Source organism: Antechinus flavipes, chromosome 3, assembly GCF_016432865.1.
Source record: "Antechinus flavipes isolate AdamAnt ecotype Samford, QLD, Australia chromosome 3, AdamAnt_v2, whole genome shotgun sequence".
Taxonomy (NCBI): domain Eukaryota; kingdom Metazoa; phylum Chordata; class Mammalia; order Dasyuromorphia; family Dasyuridae; genus Antechinus; species Antechinus flavipes.
In genome coordinates this window covers 493,356,232-493,379,377 of record NC_067400.1, presented here as the reverse complement: position 1 = coordinate 493,379,377, position 23,146 = coordinate 493,356,232, and the positions used below count along the sequence as shown (strand labels likewise).

At 32.6% G+C, this 23,146-nt stretch overlaps 1 protein-coding gene across 1 annotated transcript in view; it reads right to left on the bottom strand.

Moving 5' to 3' along the window:
* CNTN5 (contactin 5) overlaps window positions 1-23,146 on the bottom strand; it is an 853,760-nt gene that overhangs the window by 40,141 nt on the left and 790,473 nt on the right. Inside the window, exons 16-18 of the mRNA XM_051986848.1 lie at window positions 14,562-14,632; window positions 12,662-12,896; window positions 1,461-1,570 (exon numbers count right to left, since the gene is read on the bottom strand). Coding sequence (XP_051842808.1) covers window positions 1,461-1,570; window positions 12,662-12,896; window positions 14,562-14,632 — 416 coding nt within the window. The remainder of the gene's footprint in view (window positions 1-1,460; window positions 1,571-12,661; window positions 12,897-14,561; window positions 14,633-23,146) is intronic.

Sequence of the window (23,146 nt, the reverse complement as noted above, 5' to 3'; positions counted from 1 at the left end):
ATATATTCTGTCTGCTGGTCTATCTGTCCATGTATTCATCTACAGACACATAAACATATATGTAATTTTGAGCATATACATATCCTGAAAACTAATTTAGAATATAAGCAGAGTAAATACAGGATAGCTTGTATAAGTTATTCACTGAAATCTTATTTAAAAATTAGAAATTGTAATTGTCAGATTTAAAAATTAAAGGCAACTAAAATCTTTGGTAGGATGATGATTTGTCTTTGTTTTCTTTCTTCTTGTGTGATATTAATAACAATATTTCCTCACACTTGAATAGTGCACTTGCAATTTATAATGATATTCATATTCTTTATATCACTAATCTTCATGACAGCACTTTAAGGGAGGCAGGGCAAGTAGTATCCCAAATTTACAAAATGAAGACACTGAGACAGCTGATATTTAAATAGAGTTTTAAAGATTACAAAACACCTCATACATATTACACATATCACAACAATCCTGTGAGCTAGACAGGACAGATATTATGATTCCTATGTTATAGATGAAGAAACAAAGTTTGTTAAGAGTCTTGATGATCACATGTGTCAAAGGTGAGATCTGAAGCCAAATTAACTCTAGCATAATATTCAGTATATAATTTACCATGATTAGTTATGATTGGAGAGCTTTTATTTATGGCTTTGATCTCCTTAGGATGAAGGACTTCAATAAATTATCTATTGACAAATGAAGAATACTATTGATATTGGTCAAAGAAGTGCATAGAATGTAATACCTTAGAATACCATAGAATGTGTACCCTTAAGGGTAAAGGCTATTTCATTTTTGTATTTAAATACACAGCACTTAATACACAGTTGGCACATAGTAGGTGCTTGAAAAATGCTTGATCTTTCTCTCTCAATATATATATATCTTCTAGTTTTTGTGAAGGCTATTTACTGAAGTAATAGAATTAATGAAAAATATGATTTTGAAATTGATAGAATCATTTTAAGAAATAAGATTTCATAAGGAAAAAAATCCATATGGGCTCCATAAATATTGATCTCTTAAATTTTCATGCCACCCTTGGAAATTCAATATTGGAGGTCATATTTACTAAGGCAATGAGAGGATAACTGTGTGCTTATAAAATTTAATCAATGGGAGCCCTGACATAAGGATAATTTAAACCATCTCTGGCTTAAACCTTTATACTATTGATAGTAACTTAAGGGTTTGTGTCATCACTTTTAACAATAATTTGAATTTTGCTTGAATTTTCATAATAATTTACATGATCTATATGAGCTTAATATAGATGTGAGCTATATTGTCTATGTCAAAAAGGGATACATTTCTCCTATGAAGACTTTTTTTTTAAACATTATCATATAATATGAGAAATAGTATTCTGTTGAAGTATAACAAAACAACATTTTTAGGAGAATGCTATATGAGTAAAAACAACAAAGCTTATTATTCTGGTATTCTGCTCATACCTCAAATCCCTGTGGTCTTCCTAGACTCTCTTTAATATGATTCCATGCAACAAGAATCTCTGATACAGATAAACTTGTAGCCTTGACATCTGTAGGAGCAGCACTGGGTTCTGTATTAAGAAAAAATGGAAATAATAAACCTCTATTGGAACAAGTCATTTCTGTCACAGTACAGCAAGAGAACCTGTCATAGACTTCCTGCATTTTACTATATTGCTTGCAATAAAACATCATAGTTATGATAAAAAAAATGAAATAAGATGAATGATTTTTAGTGTATTGCCACATCTCTTTCACATTTCATCGATAGCTTCTTATTGGAACATTTAGGAAGGCAAACAAGAGTCTTATTTCCTTGCATTGACTGATGAATCACTTAGTGGACAATCACTTTTGAATTCATCTGTATCAGGAAAAGTATATTTTTGTCCAGCAGAATTCTCTAAATACAGGGAATAGGATTCTCCCTATGGTCTTTAATTTACACATACAGTTCATTATTTGGTACCTGAAAATCATCAGTGGAGAGGTATTATTATCAGAGCATCAAAATGGTGCCATGCTTTTATCTTTTTTCCCCTGGAAAATTAGGTTTAGACATAGGAAGATTTTGAAAGCTCTAATGAATTTCAACAATTTTATGAAGTACTTTATGAAGCATGGAAACATCTCTTTCTTTACAGGTAGAAGACCTGAAACTTTGGTTGTGTCTTTATGAATTTAAATCATTTAATGGAACCCACTGGTCAAATTAGGGGTCATGCTAGTCATATAACCAATTTGAAATAATATTTTTGAATTGAGAAGACTGTTTCTTTGAAATTTGACTTTGTAGTTTTCTAAAACTCCTTGCTTTATATAAACATATAATATAGAAATTTTGATAGATACTAAACACTAATTAGGTATTTATAAAGGTGAAGGATCATAAGGTCATAGACTTTGATCTGGGAAAGAACCTTAGAGGTTGTTGAGCCAGCTTCATCCCACTAGCAGCACAATATAGTTCATTGAGGGCAAATGACTTGACAAAAGTCACAGAAGTAGCAAGAAATAAAGTCAGAACTCAAATACAGCTTTTCTGAATTCAAATCAGCACAGAAATATCCAATTTTTAATAAAATTATTCACAATAGCATTTCATTAAATAGAAAAATGCTCTAATATATTTATACTTATCTCTTTTGTAAAATTGCTTATTTATATAAAAAACATCAGACAATTCACAACCTCTTTTCAAGAATACATCTATGTAGTTCTTCTTTAAGTTGTACATGTCAGCTTAGTCATCTAAAATATGTATTGCCACATCACAGAGAAGTAAAGGGCTTGTTCACTGAAGGACCTTCAATGTTTGTGGAATAGAATAGAATTGAATTGTATTAGGCAATGATTCAACTGGTTAAAAGCAAACAATTCAGCCATTCAGTTGATTATTTTCTTTATACAATAAGAAGGGAGTTTGACTCTATCTATCAATTAAGTGGTTACTTTTGACATGGTATAACACATAACTAGTATCAGGGACCATATTTAAATTAATTGTTGTTTTCAGTGTCTTATCCAGAAAAATATTTCTTCCCTATCAGATCCAGAGAAATATGTCTTGAATAATGGCATTTCAAAGTTTGGCACTGACTTTTAAGACACATCTATGGTGAGTGGGAAATAATCCCAAAGGTCTCAGTGCTGCTGCTTTCATTCTTTCTTACATATTGTGACCTTTCTCAATAATTTCTGAAGGAGACCTATAGTTTCTGATTGGCATCCATCAGTGAGTGCATTTTGTTTTTGGTTGTATTCTCTACGAGGAACATTGAATTTTTGGTTCTGCTACTGCGACAATGGATGCCAAGAACATTACAAACATGGATCAGATTGAAATGAGAGAATAAAGGCCAAATTTTAGTTCTGTCAAGATAAGAGTCAAAAAATAACTCAAAAATGTGTGACAGCTCAGTAACCAATGAAAATGTTGATGACTCTCAGCTACCACTGACAATCAGGCTACTCTGTGGAAACTCAGTGTGGTCTATAGAAAACTTATAGGGATGAATGATCTCTGAATTAGATTCTAGTATTTCACTACAATCAAACATCAAACAATAGTATCTTATGATTATTCTTTTTTCTATTGGAGGGCTGTTACAAAATGATCTGGAAGTGCTTTGAAAAACCTTCTACAGTTTTCTGTATCAGTATTACCATAAATTTACACAACTTATGATCTTTGGTAGAGAACTCTGGTAAAAACCTCTGTCCACCAATACAAATTGATCCTTACTCTACAACTTATTACATATAGAATTGTCTTCCAGTACAAGTGGGACATACAGCCTGTATATATCAGTGTCTGAGGCTCTTCTTGAATCTAATTCTTCCTGACCCTGAAGTCTGCCTTTTCTCTACTACTCTACCCTGATTCTCTTGGTTTTCTATCTTATTTATCTAAAAAAGTATGGCTCAAAATTAGGCTGCACTCAAGTCAATTAAAGTATTTTTTTTTTTCAAAAATATATGTAAGTAACTTTATTTTAGATGATTTCTAAATAGGGCTTTCCTTGTGGCAAAATCCAGAACAAAACCACATGCTGTGTCAAGTCAAAATTCATTGGCAAACATATTCATATGGCTAGCATTTGTCCTGTGCTTTAGAGAGTTCTTTCTACTTGGCATAACTATGATTACTTTCTTACATTACTTTCTTACATCCTCTGAATGTGTAACTTAACAATGTACTTCAATATGTGTACACATTTGACAGAAAAAAGAAAAAAAAAAAACTATAAGATACTTCTACTTGTGGGCCATGTGTAAAACACTAATGGGAAGACCTGCAAAGCTCTTTTTTTAAACACACACACACACACACACACACACACACACACAGAGATACACACACACACCCTGTTATTTAATTACTTCTAGATTATTCTATGTCACTAATAACTAAAAGGAAATGATGGCATTTTAAAGTGAATACTTTGATATGCAAGATTTAAGATCTGATTCCTTAATATGATAGTATGAGGAAAGGCAGGATAGTTATAGAATTTACTATGGTAAATGGGTGAAAATTCCTACCTAAAAAAAACTGATCAAAGAGTACCTGAAATTTGGCTGTTGTTTTGGATTAGATTTATTTGCTCTATGTAGGTACACAAAATGGGTGATGGTGTCTTACTTTTTTACCTCTGCCCCACCCCTCTGTCCCTAATCTTTTTTATCTGAGGACTGAGGAAGGATATTGAGCACTTCCTACTCTTATTGCCCAGCCTCTTTTCAATAACTGACAGAGGAAAAGAGTAGTAAGATAAAGGAGGTTTCTTTAAGTTCCTCTTAGAAAGGATAAAGAATGCCTGAGATATACAATACTTTTTCATTCTATCCTCATCTTCTGATCTCTTGAGATGTTCTAGCCTTCTAACATTCCCAATATTTTGTTGGATTTGTCCATTCAAAAGTAGTCTGCCAGTAGTCTAGCCTGTATTGAATCATTTGTGCATATTGGGGAATCCAATCAGTTTATCTTATTGCTATTTTCTGGTCTATTTCATCATTCTCTACCAAGCTGGCATACTGTAGTTTCCTTAAGCTCCTTCACACAAGTTTTCCTTCTATTTATGACTAAATATTTCAAGCTGGAAAGGATGTCAAAGGACATCAATTCCATCTTAGGATCTGAAGACAGAGGCCAATATCTCATTTTACAGAAGAGGAAACTGAGTTATAAAGAAGTCTAGTGACTTGCCTTAGATTTCACAGATGGTAAAGGTTTGGGGGGGGAATAGAAGGGGGGTGATTTAAATTCAAGTCCTCTGACTTCAACAACACTTTGGGTTCCCCTACACCATGCTGCTTTCCTGTGTTTCTGACTCTCAAGTATTATCATGGGTCCTACCTGCACTATTATTTTCACTATTGAATAGTAACCATCTTGGTATGTTGATTCAGTTTGGGAGATTTGTAATCATATGTCTTAGATCACATTGGCTAAAACTGTTCTAAGTAGCAAAAAAGTCTACCTTTTGCTTCTGCTCATGAAGATCGCAGTCTGTTAAAGTCCTATACATAACTCTCATCTTGATGTAGAAAGAAAATTTTTAGACTTTGCATTTTACAGGACCAATGAAGCATAAGCTCTGGTAGGTCTTATCAACTGAAAAGTTTTGAATGTGAGCCCAGTAACAAGATCTCTTTGTTGTCCAAACAATTAGTTAACTTTAGAGAGGCTTATCATCCATAATTTGGTTACTAGGTAATGAGATATTTGTTATAGCAATTTACTATCTACAAAGGAATGAAGGGATTGCTATTTGCATTGGTAGAGGAATCACCCCAAATGATGAAATCAATATTAAAAAAGTACTAAAGTATGAAGGTATTAATTATCTGATAGATGGCTCTTCTACTTCATTTTAGGATTTAGAGTGGACAGGCTGATTGATAGAATTCAGATTCTGTTAGATTAAAAGTTTTAAACAGCATTACCATGTTCATGAATATAAATGATACATTTGTAATAAGTGACCTAGCAGCTGGAGTTCTCCAAATAATATGGGGGGATGTGCTTGCAATATTGATTACACATCTGACTTCCCAGGGGGGTTAGCAGCATTAATCAAAGGAGAGTTTAATAAACTTCTTAGTAGAAGGGTTATGATTTCATTATTTAAAAATTCAGTGAAGACAGATGTAGTTGAACTTTTACAGGCACTAATCCAGATGGATCATTTGGCAAAGACAAGAAATTTATTCCTTATATTTTACAACTAATATGCCAATTTATTAATTTTCAGGTTCACATAAATCCCACTGAGCCCAGTTTCAGCTAAAAGCTGATCCAGAGAATAACACCTCGTGAATGTGTGGTTTTAATTTGAGCTGCAGAAGTTCTATTTATGAGGATGTAATTGAGTACCATTTTTCCTAAATTAGGAACTAGACTTTTTAGTTTAAGTAAAAAAGAAAAGCTGCATATAGTCCTGTGCACCAGGAAAAAACAAACCAACAAACAAACAAGCATAAAACTCAAAATGTCAGGAATAAATTCAGAGGGTCAGAAGATATTTCAATGTATGTCAACTTGAGCTTACAGAAATCTTTCTTTTGTTCCCCTCTTATTTCATCACCCATGGTCTGATCTCATACTGTTTTTCCTTATGAAAGACAGAGTAAAATGAACTATGTAAAAATGACTTTTATGTTTTTGAAAAATAAGAAGAATACGAGGGTTTGACTTTCTATCTTGAAATACAGATCCCTCTTTTGGTTATTCAGGCATTTTTGTTGTTTGCAAACAGAGGGTTTGCTATTAGAAAAAGAGAATGAAGGGGGGGGGGGGAAGATAATTTCTTAGGAGCCTAACATCAAGACCTAGGTATTATATGTTGATATGAAACACATTTTGTTCTGGCTTGATATAATTTGATATGTTCAGATCTTTTGTACAAAAGTACAAGCTGTGGTAAAGGTTGTGGGCTAGAATGTCTTTTTTGATAAACTCAGTTTTGATAATGCTAGAGAGTGATGTGAAGTAAAATCAAAATATAGCTTTGTTTTTATTACCACATTAAGTTATGGTGGACAGACTTTTGCAATACTTGTCTAAGATCTATAATTATACACACATGCATATCTAGTCTCTTTTTTTCTCTCTCTGTATACACACACACATACTCACACATATACTCAGTACATGTGTATATATAAATGTATGTGTATTACATATAGATATATACTGATGATTAGCTTTATCATCTTTTCATTTGAATGCATGCTAGTTTCCATTTATTTGGTTTTTCCTAAATGGATAGTTAGGCTGATCTCTTTTCATTATTTATGAATTGTCAGAATTTAGAAGAAATATGATTTTTGCTCTATGAAAACTTATGTTTTCCATACTCAAAAAAACATAACTTTTAATTCTATAGCTTTTATTTAATTGAGTGATTATAAAGATGCAGTCTGCTGGAGAATATCATTTGCAAAGTCGATGTTTTCATTTCCTGTGCCTTAATTAATGATTCACTTAACATGTTTACATTATTTTCATAAAGATTTTGTTGTAAATAAAAGTAGTCATGATGGCTGGTAGTTGATAAATATTTTTTCAACCATGTTCATTAGAAATAACATCTATAATATTTTCTTTATCCATTCTACTTTTTTTTTTTTTTGCTATTCTCTTATACTTTGAATTTCTTCAAAATTGATTTTTCAATAGCCTAAAATTGTGTTACATCTAACCTGAATCACATTTATGTATACTTCTTTTCTTGTCTTTGTTTTCTTTGGTGCTACTTTTACTTCTTAGTGTAGATAATTGGGTATTGTGATAGTAAAATTAACATGTGTTAATTTTTATGATGGAAACTTAATTTGCTGATTTTACAAATCTTTTTAAATTTTCATCTATTTTTTCCTTCATCCAGTTTCATAATTTTAAATGTTCTTGAAATGACTTGGTTTAATAAATTCTCCTGCCATGCTTTCTGTAAAATTAACCTTCCTTTCACCATTTGTTATTTAATGATGATATAATGTTCATTATCCTCCATTATCCTCCTCTGAAAGATTTCTTTCCTTGACTTCCATGTCTTTCTGCTTGGCAAGAGGATCAAGTATTTGCTGCCTGAGGTGCCTTACCACTTCTCTTGGGTTCCTTGATGTGAGGATTGATTTATTAATCATTAAACTTCCTTGAGAAATGATGATAATACATGTTAATATATGTACTTTTAATCAATTACCATTTGGGGGCATCAATTGCTTTGAATTTGTTTAATTGCTTAATTTGTTTAATTATATAATATCTCTTTTTTTCTCCTTAAATTTGGCATTAATTTTGGCCTTTGTTCCAATAAGGTGATGATAAAATTATATGAAGAGAACCTATTTAAAAAATACTTCCACATTATTAACCAGTTTTTCCCTGTTTTTATTTATTTGTTGTTTTAATAACTCAATTCTAAGTAGCATGACAAGATCATAGGTTTAGGTTAATAAGGACCTGACTGGTCATCTAGTATTTCACTTGACCACACTCAGAGAACAGTGATTTTAACTTATGATCTGTGACTCTGGATCCAGCTCACATAATCATTTTCTTGTGTGTGTGTGTGTGTGTGTGTGTGTGTGTGTGTATTGAAATATCAAGCATCTGCCAAATCTCTTCTTTAAAAAAAAAAAAACAACAATATTCACAAAGCAGATATGAGGCACCTGTCCAACTTATAAGTATTTGGTGCATTTCATTCCTTTTTTTTTTTTCTGAAACATATCATCAAATTCACTTTTTTTTTTTTTACTGACTTCCCCTATGTCTAATTTAATATCAAAATTATTAGATATTAAAATATTTGTTAGCTTAAATTATAGGGTTTTATTGAAGTTTCATAAAATTTATGTACCTCATCTTTTGTAATGGGTATTGGGTACAATATTGTTATTATCTTCATTTTTTTTAAACAAATGTTTATTATAAGCAGGAAAAAGTAAGAAAACCAAATAACACTTAACCTGAGGTTTATGGTTGCCTTTGCACATAAAACTGTCAATGAATTTATTTGCATCTCTAAGGAGAATTAGTTAGTCATCTTTTCTTTCCATGTATCTTCTAGCTTTGTTATAGTAAGGCTATCATTACTAATTCAGTTTCTCCATCAAGTAGTATTTGGAAAACTGTAACATATATAGACTATTAACAGTTAACTTATTGTGTATCTAAATTAAATCATTATGTATCTATTATATGTCTAAGAAATGTATAAGACTAGCAGCTCTGTCCCTTTTCTATCTCCCTGGCTCTATTATATCTGTAGCCACATAGGACTGAAATTATTTTATATTTTTTATTTATTTCACGAGTATTCATGGGGTAAGTCATACTGCTGGAGATAATCCTTTCTGTGCTTCACTAGGCTAAGTTCTTAGAAAGTAGACAAAGTTTGTTGCCAGGACTGTACCTTATGATTCTCAATATTGTAGAACCCATCAGAGCCAGTACTCCAGAGGATAGCTAATCTGTGGGGACAGAAGGGCAACTGCATGCCAAGAATATTTATGAAAAGTACTTTGTGGAGTAATTCTGAGAATATTCATTCATTATAGGTGAGAAATTCTACCAAATAATTAAATTCAATTATTTTATTTCTATAAGCTTTAGGATCATAGGTAGAACTGGAAAGGTTATGGATTTATTTTTGGAAGGGACTCAGAGGTGATCTGCTGAAGACCTCTCATTTGATAGATAAGAAATCTGGGACTGGGAGAAGTTAAAATATTTTCTGTAGGTTACAGGGGATGTTTTCAACCCAGGTCCTCATATTCCAAATCCATCAAAGCACTATCCCTTGAACATAGTAAATGGAATGAAGCATTACTCTAAATAGAGTAGGCTGAAAAATATGTGGATTATTATTAGCATGAGTCTAGCAATATTTCATATTGTAGCATAAAAGCAATAGGAAAACATTCTCTGTTTGCTGGTCTCGTACCATATTAATAAATGTGGTGATTGAAAAATATCAACTTGAACTTCATTAGCAGAAAGAAAAAATAAAACATGGCCCAATAGTATAACTTTCCTATGTTCTTTTATATAGTTGGAGTTGATGAACCAACTGATGTATTATGCTGAATATGCTCTAACAAAAATGGAAGTCTTTTGGATGGAAAGTGTGCGTATTTCCCATAGATATTTGCAAAGAACTCTCCAAAGGCCAATTGTTTCCAGTTTAAGGGGAAATGGCCTTGAAAATCATGACCATTGTAGTGGTTCAGTTTTATAGTAAAGGTTGACAAGGAATTTATAATTCTAGAATTTCATGAAAGCACTAAGGGGAACCACACTAAGCATGTTTACCAAAGTCTCTGGCTTCCCCTCATATGGCTCATCTGTGTGATAAGTTAGAAACAATTTTTTTTCTTTGAATTTTGACAAGTTAAACAATATTATATATTATTGATGTATTATTCTCTGGGGGACCTCTGGATTATATAACTGTAATATTTTCTCAGACTTGCCTTTTAAACTACCCAGAAACATGAAGAGGTGAAAAGTGCAAGGCAACAATCTATCTAATGGGCATGTCTCTCTCATGTTGCATATTCTTCAGATGCAAATCAAACTGATTAAGTCTACAGTGGTTGTTGGTCCTGATTATTCTATTTCTCATCTCTTCATGTAGCTTCACAGCAGCAGTGTTCCTATTAATAAGCTTTCTGTTTCTGCCTCTAAGTGTTGCTATATTTTATGAAAATGAAAAACAAAACTCATATAGATGAAAAATTACATTTGACCCAAAACTGAAACTACTTTTGTTTCCAAAAATAAGCTTTTTTGGTCTGGGAAAATTCTCACTGTTGTTCTCTTTTCTATTTTCCATTATAGGAAAAAAACTATTTTTGTTGAAGACAAACAATTCTCATGAGCAATTCAAGTTGCATTCGTGTGCATTTATGTTCTGTGATTGGAGAGCTAAATAAACTTTATTCACCCATGCACAGATAATGGCTAAAACTAACTTTCAAAGGTATTCATTTTTTCATTCTCTCAAATAGGACAAGTGTAGGTAATATAAAATTTGCATTTTATCTCTAACCTCTATTTAGAAGAGCCTGAGTGTCCCTTTTAATCTTTGACTGATAACTCTGTGACTTCCTAGAATAGAAGGAAATCAACATTTTCTTTGATTGTGTCCCAAATACTGTGATGTAAAAGTTGAGGTCCCATGCTTTTGTCATTTCCTTTTCACCCCACCCTCCTGAAAAAAATTGGTTTTAGCCACATAAAAAAGAAAAGTTATGAATGGAAAAGTGGAAATCATTCTACACTACTGAGAAAAAGTAGAAGGGAAGTTTATCAAATTTGTCTGTCACCCATTTTATCAATTAAGAAATATTTATTGAAAGCTTACTAGTATGCTAGACATTAGTATAATTTCATGGAAATAGTACTCTAATTCAGTAATTCTTTTTAACTTACTATGTCATATTCAGGAACTTGGACTCATACAGTATAGGCAGACAACATTCTTTGAATGTGGAGGAAGTATTCAGACCAAGGTATCAAGGATCATTCTAAGTCTTTTGAATGTAAACATTTCAAAACTATATTCCATATTAAAACATCTGTTGTGATCAATTACTGTTCATTTCCCCACTAATTCTGATCAGTCACCAAGCTGTACTCATTCTTCCTTTATAAATTCTTCTTTCCATTTCTTCTTCCTGCTAACTCTCTAATTCAGTCCCTTATCAACTTAGGTTCAGGTAGCTCCACCTTCAATAATACTGTGTGTATTAGGGAGTAACATCCAAATAATCTGGCATTCAAGGACTTCCACAATTTGGTCCCAGTTTACCATTCTATACCTTTTCTACTACCTATGTACAGGATGATTGCTTTCATTCAAACTATCCTGTTCATTGCTCTTTCTAATGGTCTTGAACTTTCCTGCATTGATGTTTGTGTATGACATTCCCTTGGAATAGGGTATTATTCTCACTTCTCTTATTGAGTTAAATCCCACCCATCACTTTAAGGACTCAGTTCATGCTTCACTTATTCCAAGAAGGTTTCTATGAGAAGAGGAATATGAAGGACTCTTAATTAGGCATTTCTATAGTATTTACCAATATTTATATTCACTTGACATGAATTTTTATATTGCATTCTACCATTAGCTATTTTTTCAGGGAATTTACCTTCTTAGTTATAGTATTAGCTTACTAAGGAAAAAATAACTTCTACTTCTTTGTATTCCCTACTGATTCTAGGATGGAATTTTGAATAAAGTAGTATTGAATAAATGATAATAATATGCTTCCAGGTTTGTGAAGCCTTTTACATATATTACTGTATTATATCCTTATAAAAACTCTGAAAACTCCTATTATTATTCTCATTTTGCAGATAAGAAAACTGAGGCTGAGAAAAGTTAAATGGATTGACTAGGGTCATACAAATAGAAAGTTCCTGGGTCTAGATTTGAGTTTAGGGCATCCTAACTCTAGGACCAGCACTCTATCCATTGTTCCATGTAGATGTCACTGGGCTGGTCTCTCAAATTCTTTATTGTAATAGCTATGTTATTGCTTTGTTTAATTGATTACCCCAATAAATAATTTTTTAAACTGATTTTACATAGTATTCTTATGTAATCAAATTAAAATATAAAAGAAATATGGAAACTGACCTCCTTCTGCTGAACAGATGACCACAATATTGCTGAAAGGTCCATCCCCTTTGTTATTATATACTCCAACTTTCACCTCAAAAGGAGTGAGTGGAGGTACACTTTCATCTCTGTAGATGAACTTTGAAGCATCCGATGAAGTGACCATTTTTTCTTTCCAACCCCGGGTTCCATTGGGTCTAAATGCCACAATGTAGCCAAATCCTTCCCCATTCTGAAACTCTTCTGATACTGGCTGAAGAAGAAAAGTGCAATTATAATTAAATATTAAACACTTTTACACACTTCAGGTTTACCATGAATCTTTTCATAATTGGTGACTTTCTAAAAGGAGAGAACCCAATACCTTGTAGCTCCCTGGGTATCTAACACAATGCAATGCATATATTACATAGTAATAAATATGTGTAAAATGAGTAAGAAAAAGAGAAATTTTGAATATAAATAGCACATTGAAAACCATGATGGCATAACTGCTCCAAAGTGTTCTGCAGCATCAAAGGCTTTAAAAATAATATCTGGAAAATTCAAATTAAAATAAATTTATTAATCATTTACAATCTTAGGCACCAGCTTGATAACATGGGGTTCTTTCTTTTTTTTCATTTTAACTATCTGGAGTATTGACACCTCTTAAATTAAATTAGGATTTTCTTCCAATTAGTTGTGTCATAAAATGAATGTTGCCGGGGTCTCAGGTTCCAGTGGGCAAAATTAAATGGCCATTAAATTAGGAAAAATTTGTTCTGCTAAGTAGGTTTAGTGTGGTCATTCCCACAGCAGTTTTAGAATTAGATGTCAACATACCTTTTCAATGTTGAGTTCTGTGTGCTCTATGAAAGTGTGAAGAAAAAAGTATCATTGTATTTAATTTAAAATCTTTTTTGTATCTATATCATATAAATAAATGAATAAATGAAAATAGATGATTCAAGCAGCTGGAAAACTGAGAGCTGGTTAAAAGAGATAGCCTGTGATAGAAAAGAAGTTATAAAATACAGATGGCTTTGTTAATATAGGAGAGATACTTTTTATACAGAGTGGTGAATTCTTTTGTGATTGGAAATTCTTATTGTAAAATAGTATTCATTTTTGAGTTCAGTTTACATGGCAAATAGAGTCTTCATCAATTTTGTTTAGAGTCCATGTATCCAGTTAATGAAGAAGTTTACATCTTGATAGACTTTGGAGGCAAACTTTAAAACTCCTTCACTTAATGAAAGCAGAGACAGGACTGCTGAAATAACGAGGTACTTTGTGGAAAGTTTCTTAAGAAGGGAAGATGTTCTAGTGTAAGATGTATCAACATATTGAGAGATTATGAGGGAATTAACTTCTTTAGAAAACTGTAACGCTCCTACCTAAGCCAAAGTTTTGATGTTCCCTCTTAGGTTATTTCCAAAAGAAATTTTTATATAGAGATTCAAATAATTACTTACATGCTATCTATGTATATTTTGATAATATACTTTTCCATAAAAGTGACTTAATGAAGAATAGCCATCTACAGTCTCCTACAAAGGATATTTGAAGAGGCACAGATTACAGATTTTAGCTATGAAAAGATGTATGTAGAGGCATTAGAGTAGTAACATCAATGTATAGCAGACAACATAACCGAGGGTTTAAACAAACCTCTGAGAAATTTTGTCTAGCTAACTCCAAGTGATAATATAGTGCAGTGTTGGAGGAAAGTCACTTGAGTAACTGCTGTGAAAAAATGAAAAGCTTGTTTTTAGGAATCAGAATTGTGATGAAGACTCCAAATTTTTGCACATCTTCATTTGAAGAGAGGAAGCCTTGTATATTTTGTATGGGACATAATTTAGTGAGGAAAAAATGTCTCTGTCCTCTAAAAATTTATAATAAAATATAATGACGGAGTAACAAGCTTCCTTACCTCCCAGGCTATCACTAATTCATGCCTTCTTCCACTTCTGCCACTTACATTGGCAGGAGCTGTCTTTGGAACTAAAAATAAAAAAGGGTGGGGTTGGGAAGAAAGAATATTTATGTTATTTAAACTTGTCTGCAATAAAGATCCTGTGGTTCTGTTCAAGCTGAGTCCAAATAACAACAATAATAATAACATGCATTTCTATTTCTGCTTTTAAAAGATTCTTTTTAATTTAAAAAAAATTTAAAGCACTTATAGCTTTAAGGTTTACAGTCAAGGAACATTTATTAAGCACCCACTGTGTACAGGTACTATGCTTTTTTTTTTTGTTTTTGAAAAAAAGAAAAAATTAGTTGAGACTACTTTGACCACAAGGAGCTTGCAATCTGCTAGGATGACAAGATACCAAAAGAGATAAATCTTTTACAGAGTACTGTAAGACAAGGACATTAAAAGAAAACTATAAATTGCCATGTGGAAGGAATAAAATTAACAATCCAGTAGTTTCCTAGAGGCTTCCTGAAGATGAGAAGAAAGTCCACAAATGAAGATGGTCATGAAGCTTCTTCCTTATAATTCTGAAAGGTAGGTGGTGCAAGTATTATTGTCCACATCTTCAAAAAATCAGGTTCAGAGAGGTTTAGTTAATTTTCTATAATTATACAGCTAGCAAATATTTGAGCTGAGATTCTGGCTAAGGTCACTATTATACTCTTTTCTATCAAATGCAAAATATACTTTTCTGAATTTATGTAATTATGATTCATATGGCAGCATATACAATATTTGTTTATGCCACTCTGCTAATGAGACAAAAACTATATTATAATCTTCACATAGACAAGTCTACTTGGCTCTTTTCCTAAAACTGAGTCCATTCCTGAACCCATCATCTTGCAAATAAATGACTACAGGAAGAATTTGGTAAGATCACATGTGGTATGACACTAATTTTTACCCAGAATTTAAAAGGACAACTTACTCCTAAATCCCCATCATCAATAGATAAAGAGTTTCAACCTCATCTATGAAGGACATCAAATAAATGCTTTATATCCAAAGGGTATTGGAAAAATATGAGGTGGTTGTAAAGAGACCATAAGTACTACCACTAATGATTCTGGAAAGATGGTGAACTAATCATGCTACAAGATCATGCTGGAAAAACTAAATAGTTAAACGTTGCTTTGACATCCTTGAAATATTAAAAAGTATAGAGAAGATTTATAGTATATAGGCTAGATGCATTAGAGAGAATTTATGGGGAAAATAAGGACATAGATTATACAGAATGGATTGCAAGCTGTTTTTGTGGAAGGAGTACTCACACGGTTGAAAAATTATAGATCCATGGAATAATAAATGCTTAATAAAGATCATGCCTAAATATAATGAACAAATACTTGGAATTCTTGTGCTTTTATGTTAGCTACTTCCATTGACCCCTTCAATATCTCAGTGTATTGTATGACTTTGGCAGTATTTAGAGATTAGTAACTGAAATTGATCAATGTTCTTTTGGAATGATGGAAAATCTTCTTTAATTTTTTTTAGGACTTAAACACTATTAGAGAGGGAGACATGGGGGGAAATCCATATCATAATGAAAAATATGGTCAATATTAAGTACTTATGTAATTTTAAGGTAAGAAATAAACATTTATTAAAGTTCCTCTATTTTTCAGGAACTGTAATGGTACTTTATAAATTATATCTCATTTGATCCTCATAATACCTAAGAAGTATGAGCTATTATTGTCCCTATTTTACAGCTGAGGCAGACCAGGGTTAAATAACTGGCCAAAGTGTCTGTGGCTATAGTTAAGATTCCTTTCTTTAGGGCCAGTGCTTTGTCCAAAGTGCCACATACATACCTAATTTTTTTAAATTTTTTTATAAAGCTTTGTATTTTCAAAACATCCACAGACAATTTGACAACATTGTTCCTTATATAGCCTTGTGTTTTAGATTTTCTCCTTCTCCCGTTTCTCCCCTCCCCTAGAGGGCAAGCAAAATTCAATATATGTTAAACATGTTAAAATGTAGGTTAAATTCAATATATATAAACATATATTATATAATTCTCTTGCTGCACAAGAGAAATCAGATCACAAAAGAAAGTAAATGAGTAAGAAAACAAATGTAAGCTTACAACAACAAAAAAATGAGGATGTTATGTTGTGATCCATATTCAATTCCTACAGTCCTCTTTCTGGGTATAGATGGCTCTCTTCATCACAAGATTATTTGGAACTGGTTTGAATCATCTCAATGTTAAAGAGAACAACATCCATCAAAATTGATCATTGTATAATCTTCTTGTTGCCCTGTACAATGATTTCCTGGTTCTTCTCATTTCACTTAGCATCACTTCATGTAAGTCTCTCCAGGCCTCTCTAAAATCATCTTCCTGATCATTTCTTATAGAACAATAAGATTCCATAACATTCATATACTATTCTCCAATTGATGGGCATCCACTCAGTTTCCAGTTTCTTGCTACTATGAAAAGGGCTGCCACAAACATTTTTGCACATGTGGGACTCATTCCCTCTTTTAAGATCTCTTTGGGAGATAGGCCCAACAGAAACACTGCTGGGTCAAAGGGTATGCACAGTTTCATAACTTTTTGAACATAGTTCCAAATTGCTCTCCAGAATGGCTGGATCTGTTCACAACTCCACCAACAATATATTAGTGTCCTAATTTTCCCACATCTCCTCCAACATTTGTCTAAGTCTATTCCTGCCATTTTAGCCAATCTGAGAGGTATGTAGTGGTATCTCAGAGTTGTCTTAATTTGCATTTCTCTGATTAATAGTGATTTGGAGCACCTTTTCATATGGCTAGAAATAGTTTTACTTTCTTCATCTGAAAATTGTCTGCTCATATCCTTTGACTATTTATCATTTGGAGAATGGCTATAGAGTTTATAATTTTTTGAGATTATACATTTTCAGAATAACGTTTGTAGAAATTCTTTTAGGAGCTTCTTTGGGGCATAAATAATACTTTTTCTGTTAATTGTTTGCTTGCATTTTTGTTTGTCTTCCAAGGTTATTTTTACCTTCTTTCAAATCCGATTTTTCTTGTGTAGCAAGAGAACTGTATGAATATGTATACATATATTGTATTTCACATATACTTTAACATATTTAACATGTATGGTACTACCAGCCATCTAGGGGAGGGGATGGAAGGAAGGAGGGGAAAAGTTGGAACAGAAGTATTTGCAAGCATCAATGTTAAAAAATTACTCATGCATATGTTTTGTCAATAAAAAGCTATAAAAAATTTTATTGAATATTGACTATTATTATCTCCCTCCCTTCCCCTTCTTGCTTTCTTCTGATTACATGTGAATATTTCTCTATGATGAGAGAGAAAGAGAGGAGGAGTGGGGATGAAAGAGGCAGGGGGAGGGGAAAGGGAGAGGAAGGATAGGGAAAATGGGAGGGACAGGGAGGAGAGGAAAAGAATAGGGAAAGATATATAAAAATATATAGAGAGCAAAAATTGATAATCTTGGAATCAGGAAAACCTGAACTCAAATTCCACTTCTGAACCTTAGTATTACTTTACTCTGATGAGTTCCTTAACCTTTATGTGCCTTAGACACCTGTCTGAGACTTATCTGATAGAGTGTAAGCTCTTTGAAGACAGGAACTCTTAATTCTTTTACACCAGCCAGATATTACTTAATAAATGCTTATTGATTGATTAACCAGTAGTTATGATTGATTAAAAAACCAGTAGTCAATCTGTATTGGTTCTACATATGTACAAATATCATATCCATATCTGTCTATCTGAATAGCCACTTCCTATGTTCCCTCACAACATAGGAAGACCTTGGCTTCTCAAAGGTTATGACAGTGAGCACAATCAGAGAAGCACTTGAGTTTGCATGTGAACAATGGACAATGTGATTATCCTTTGAGGACAATTCTAGCTTAATGTGGAGAGGCTTATCATTAGAGTGTTGGTAACTAGATCAATTCATAACATTATCTCCTTTGGCTAGAAAAGTTTGCAGTTCATGTCAGTAATGGAAAGACTCACAAATGCAATTATTCATAGATTATTAAAATAATAGAGTGAGAGTTACATTTCAAATGAGAGAAAAGGAAGGGTGATTAGAGATTGGATTGCCATCATTCAGACTTTCATGGACATTCATGAGCTATTTACTAAGGTATGATCAATTCAATTAGATTCAATTTAATTTTTATGAACTAATTCTTTGTTCTCTCGGGACTTTACAATCAGTAGGCTATAACATGCCAGATAAGTAAATGTAAGGTAATGTAAAGAACCTTTAGGAGAAAATATGTACTTATGGTTCATTAATATTGAATTTGATTTTGGTATACACATGGAAATTAAGGTACAATAATTCTAACAAATCTAGTCTATATAGTTGAGTACATATTGTTATTGAGTCTTTTTAGTCATGTCCAACTCTGTCACCCTATTTAGGGTTTTCTTGGCAAAAATATTGTAGTGCTTTGAAATTTCCTTCTCCAGAGCATTTTATAGATGAGGAAAACTAAGGTAAACAGGGTTAAGTGACTTCCCCAGGGTCACACAGCTAATAAGTGTCTGAAGCTGACTTTTAACTCAGATACTCCTGTCTTTAGGATTGGCTCCTATTCACTGAGCCATCTAGCTGCTCTAAGTAGACCCATTCATTCAGTCATTTTCAGTTATATCCAACTCTTACTGCACTCCTAGTAATGGTTAATTTTAAAGCCATTTTATAGCTTGTTCTCTGTAGTTATGCTAAGCAAGGCCTACCCATCAGAGTGCTGCTATCTGACTGTGGGGCTCCAAGGTAGGTATAGGTTGAAGCCATTATTCCCTTGTTATTGGAGCAGCCTGGCAACTTCATTTTACAGAAGTCTTACTAAAAGCATCATCCAGTGAGAACCTACTTAAATGAACAAATGTTTTAAAAAAAATAAACCTGTCAAAGAAGCGAATCTTTTTAGCAAACTGTAAAATATATCGTCACACAATGAAACTTTTTCAAATGAATAACTATTAAAAGAATAAATGTGTCAAAGGAATAAATTTCCTCTCCACTGCATGAAACCACAGAATATACAGCTGAAAAGGAACATTTTCAAATGAAAGAATGTTAAATGAAGAAAACTATTAAAAGGAATCATTTTCCAGGCTCTGAAGCTACTCTAGTAATTTTACACTTCAGCATTACCTTTATATCACAGCATTTCATTTTAAAATGATATTGATATGCTCATAAAGAATAAATTTACTCCTACATACGATCTACCTGGATGAATTACTATTAATTACTGGTGGAGATACACATGGCTATTTGAGTATGAAAAGCATGGAGAAGTATTATTTACATTCTATCAGAGTTCTTAACTCTTTTTGTGTCACAGATTCCCTTAGCAGTCTAGAGAAGTATACGGATTCTTTCTTAGAATGTTTTAAATGCACAAAACAAAATACATAGGATTACAAAAAATACCAATTATGTTGAAATACAATTATATCAATATGAACCCTCCCAAATTAATGGATCTCTAATTAAGAACTCTTAGGATATTAATGGAACTTTGCAACAAGGTAGGTATTATTATCATCAGGGAAAAAAGAAAGAACTTTAATGGAATGAATAATCCTGATTATTCAGAAATCAGGCTTAACTTCCCTGTGGAGGTACTTGGTTGGCCAATGGAGAAGATACTTTACTATCTGTGTGTGAACATAGAAATCACAAGTGTAATTGCTAGCTCCATCTGGGAGTAAAGGGGGACCATGTCTGAGAAAGGATAATGAGTCCAACCTCTTCCTAAGAGAAACAATCCTTTTCTCTGATTTTTTAACATTATTATTCCTCTAGAGTTGTATAAAGTATAACAGAGTCACTCACATTTATGCACGGAGTCCTTTGATCTTAGAGGTGTTATTTAATAATCCTCATTTATTAATGAAAAATGGAACTCTTTCTATGAGGGAGTGGGACTAGATTGTCTCTCAGGTCCCTTCTCATTCTAACATTGTATGATTAGATTGTTCTTCATTATTAGAATAAAATTAATGAAATCAGTTTAATGGCAAATAGTATTTATTTTTCCAATCACGTTCATAAAAACACACTTTCAGTCAAAGTAGCTACTTTTCTTCAATTGGACATATTTTTCATTGTAATGCAAGGAAGACCTGATTTAGAATTAAGTAGCTAGATTTTTGTTCTCACATACTCTGTGAACTGCTACTGATAAATGTCACGAGCTTATTAACTCACAGAATCAAGTTTGCATGCACGATTAGCAGGTTAAACTCTGATTCTTCTCAATTTTGTTTCTACCCATGCTCCTTCATGAATAAATAATATAATGGATACCCTGCCCCTAGGCTGCAAATGCCTGGCTGCTTCAATGCAACATTGGGTATGGTAAAATTCAGAGTATTGGCTAGTCTGAAATTGTGGGCTGAGAACAGCTGTGTAAAAGCTAGGAGTGACCAAATCATAGCAAATGACCACAGTTTAAGCACACTAAAATGTCACAGAGTTTCATACTGGAAAAATAGCTGTAGCAAAAGCCCATTCACTAACTAAATATTAAATAACTAAATTAGGATTCAATTAAATAAAAAGAGGCAGGAGGAACCCATCTATCAAACTGTCTTCCTTTAGAAATCATTCCAATTTCTGCTTCAGTAGGTGTTTACCATGGCTCATTAAATAATATGGCTTTATTTAGAGGCCTGGAAAAGGCAAAGTAATTTAGGAGATTTGTAGTAAACCAGTGACCAATTTGGAGAAGCAACAAAGATTGGAAAATGTAACTGAAAGCTTTGAGGATAGGGGGTGGTGGGGAGAACTATAAAACTGAATTTTAAAAAATGCTTCTCTGTGTGAAGCCAAACAATTCGACAGGTCATGTTGCCGTATGTAGAATCAATCTTGAGAATGAATCATAAGTAGATTCTTAGAAAGTACTAACAGGAGGCAGGGTTGGGTAGTAGAATACAAACTTTATTAGCAATCTGGAAACTTCGGATCTAACCCCATCTTTGATTTTTGTATATTCTTAATCAAATTACATAATTAAGTTGACCCTTAATTCCTCCATTTAAAAACATTAAAAAATTAAAAAGTGATTTTCAGGGTGCTGCCAACTTCAAAATTCTATGCTTCTATTGTAAAATAGAAGTATCCCTTTTTTTGGCAGAGGGTGACTTGTAAATTTGCAAAAGTCATTAGATAATTTAGGAAATACAGAGCTCTCTCATCTGTATGCTATCCCATAAATAATAACACTGATGGAAATGAAGACTTTTTAATCTGGCTACTTTTTTTTCATGTTTTTAAATTCATTTGGTAACTGGACAAAAAAACCTCCAAAGTCAAAGGGTTAATAAACTTGTCTGTGGGCACAAGTCTATCTGTGGGCATATCTATATCTGCTCAAGTGTCCAAACTGAATTTCTGAAGTTATGCCTTTTTTGAGGTGTTAAGACAATTTGGCAGAGGGAGGGAAGAAGAGGCAATGGAGTGGAAACAACATTTAATTCACAGAGAGTCTAAAACTAAAACAAAGAGCATGAGAAAAGTTCAAGTTGAATTAAAGATATTCATGAGTCCTATACTTCTCTTCTAGCCCTTCTCTCTGGGATTGGTTCCCTTTACATTCAGACTTTGTACTTACTGTCATTGCTTTCTTCTCATTGGATCTAAAGACAATTAGAACTCTTAGTAAAACTGGTCATGCCTTGCTGTTAAGGCAAATTTTATTCTGAGTAAGATTTAAAATAATTACTCCATCTCTGCATATAAACCTCTAATAAAAACTGCAGAAGATATGTAGATACTGTAGAGCCCAGGCCAGTTTTATTATTAATGATAATTTTGCAATTCACTTTCATACTTAATCTTGATTGATACACAATCAGTATATATTTATTAAGTGCTTAATTTATGCAATGAACAGATTTTAGCACTAGAATTCATAATAATTCTATAAGAAAGGCACTGCAAGTATAATTCTCATTTTATGAAAAAGGAAACTGAGGTTCAGAAAAATTAACTGACTTTCCTTTGATTACACCACAAGTGCCAGTTGGGAGAAATTGTACCCCAAGTTTTCCTGACCATAAATCTGGAACACTATTCATGTTACCAAATTAATTTTTACTAAAGTACTAAAGAATTTCTATAGACCAGTCAATTCTTTCTAGTAAGTGAGTATTTTTATTGTTTATTATGATTTTCACCTTCTGTTAATCTAAAAGAAAACCATTTTCTTTTACTTATTAAAATAAATTATTTATGTGTGTAGCTGAAGAAAGCTAACTATTTATTTAATTGCCAATTTATTTTACCTTTTCCCAGTTCCTTCAACAGAATACATTAAATTTTCTTATTAATAATTTCAGAGAAATGTAAGGAAGAATACTTTTGGTTATATGGTCAGTGTCATGTCTATGAAGGTCAGTACCTATACCATCACAGATCTGGCCCCAATTCTCTTCAACTAAATGATTATTTTCCACTTGATCTTGACCTAGAATACACACTGAGTGTGGAGAATACAGTCATTTCTCCTTTG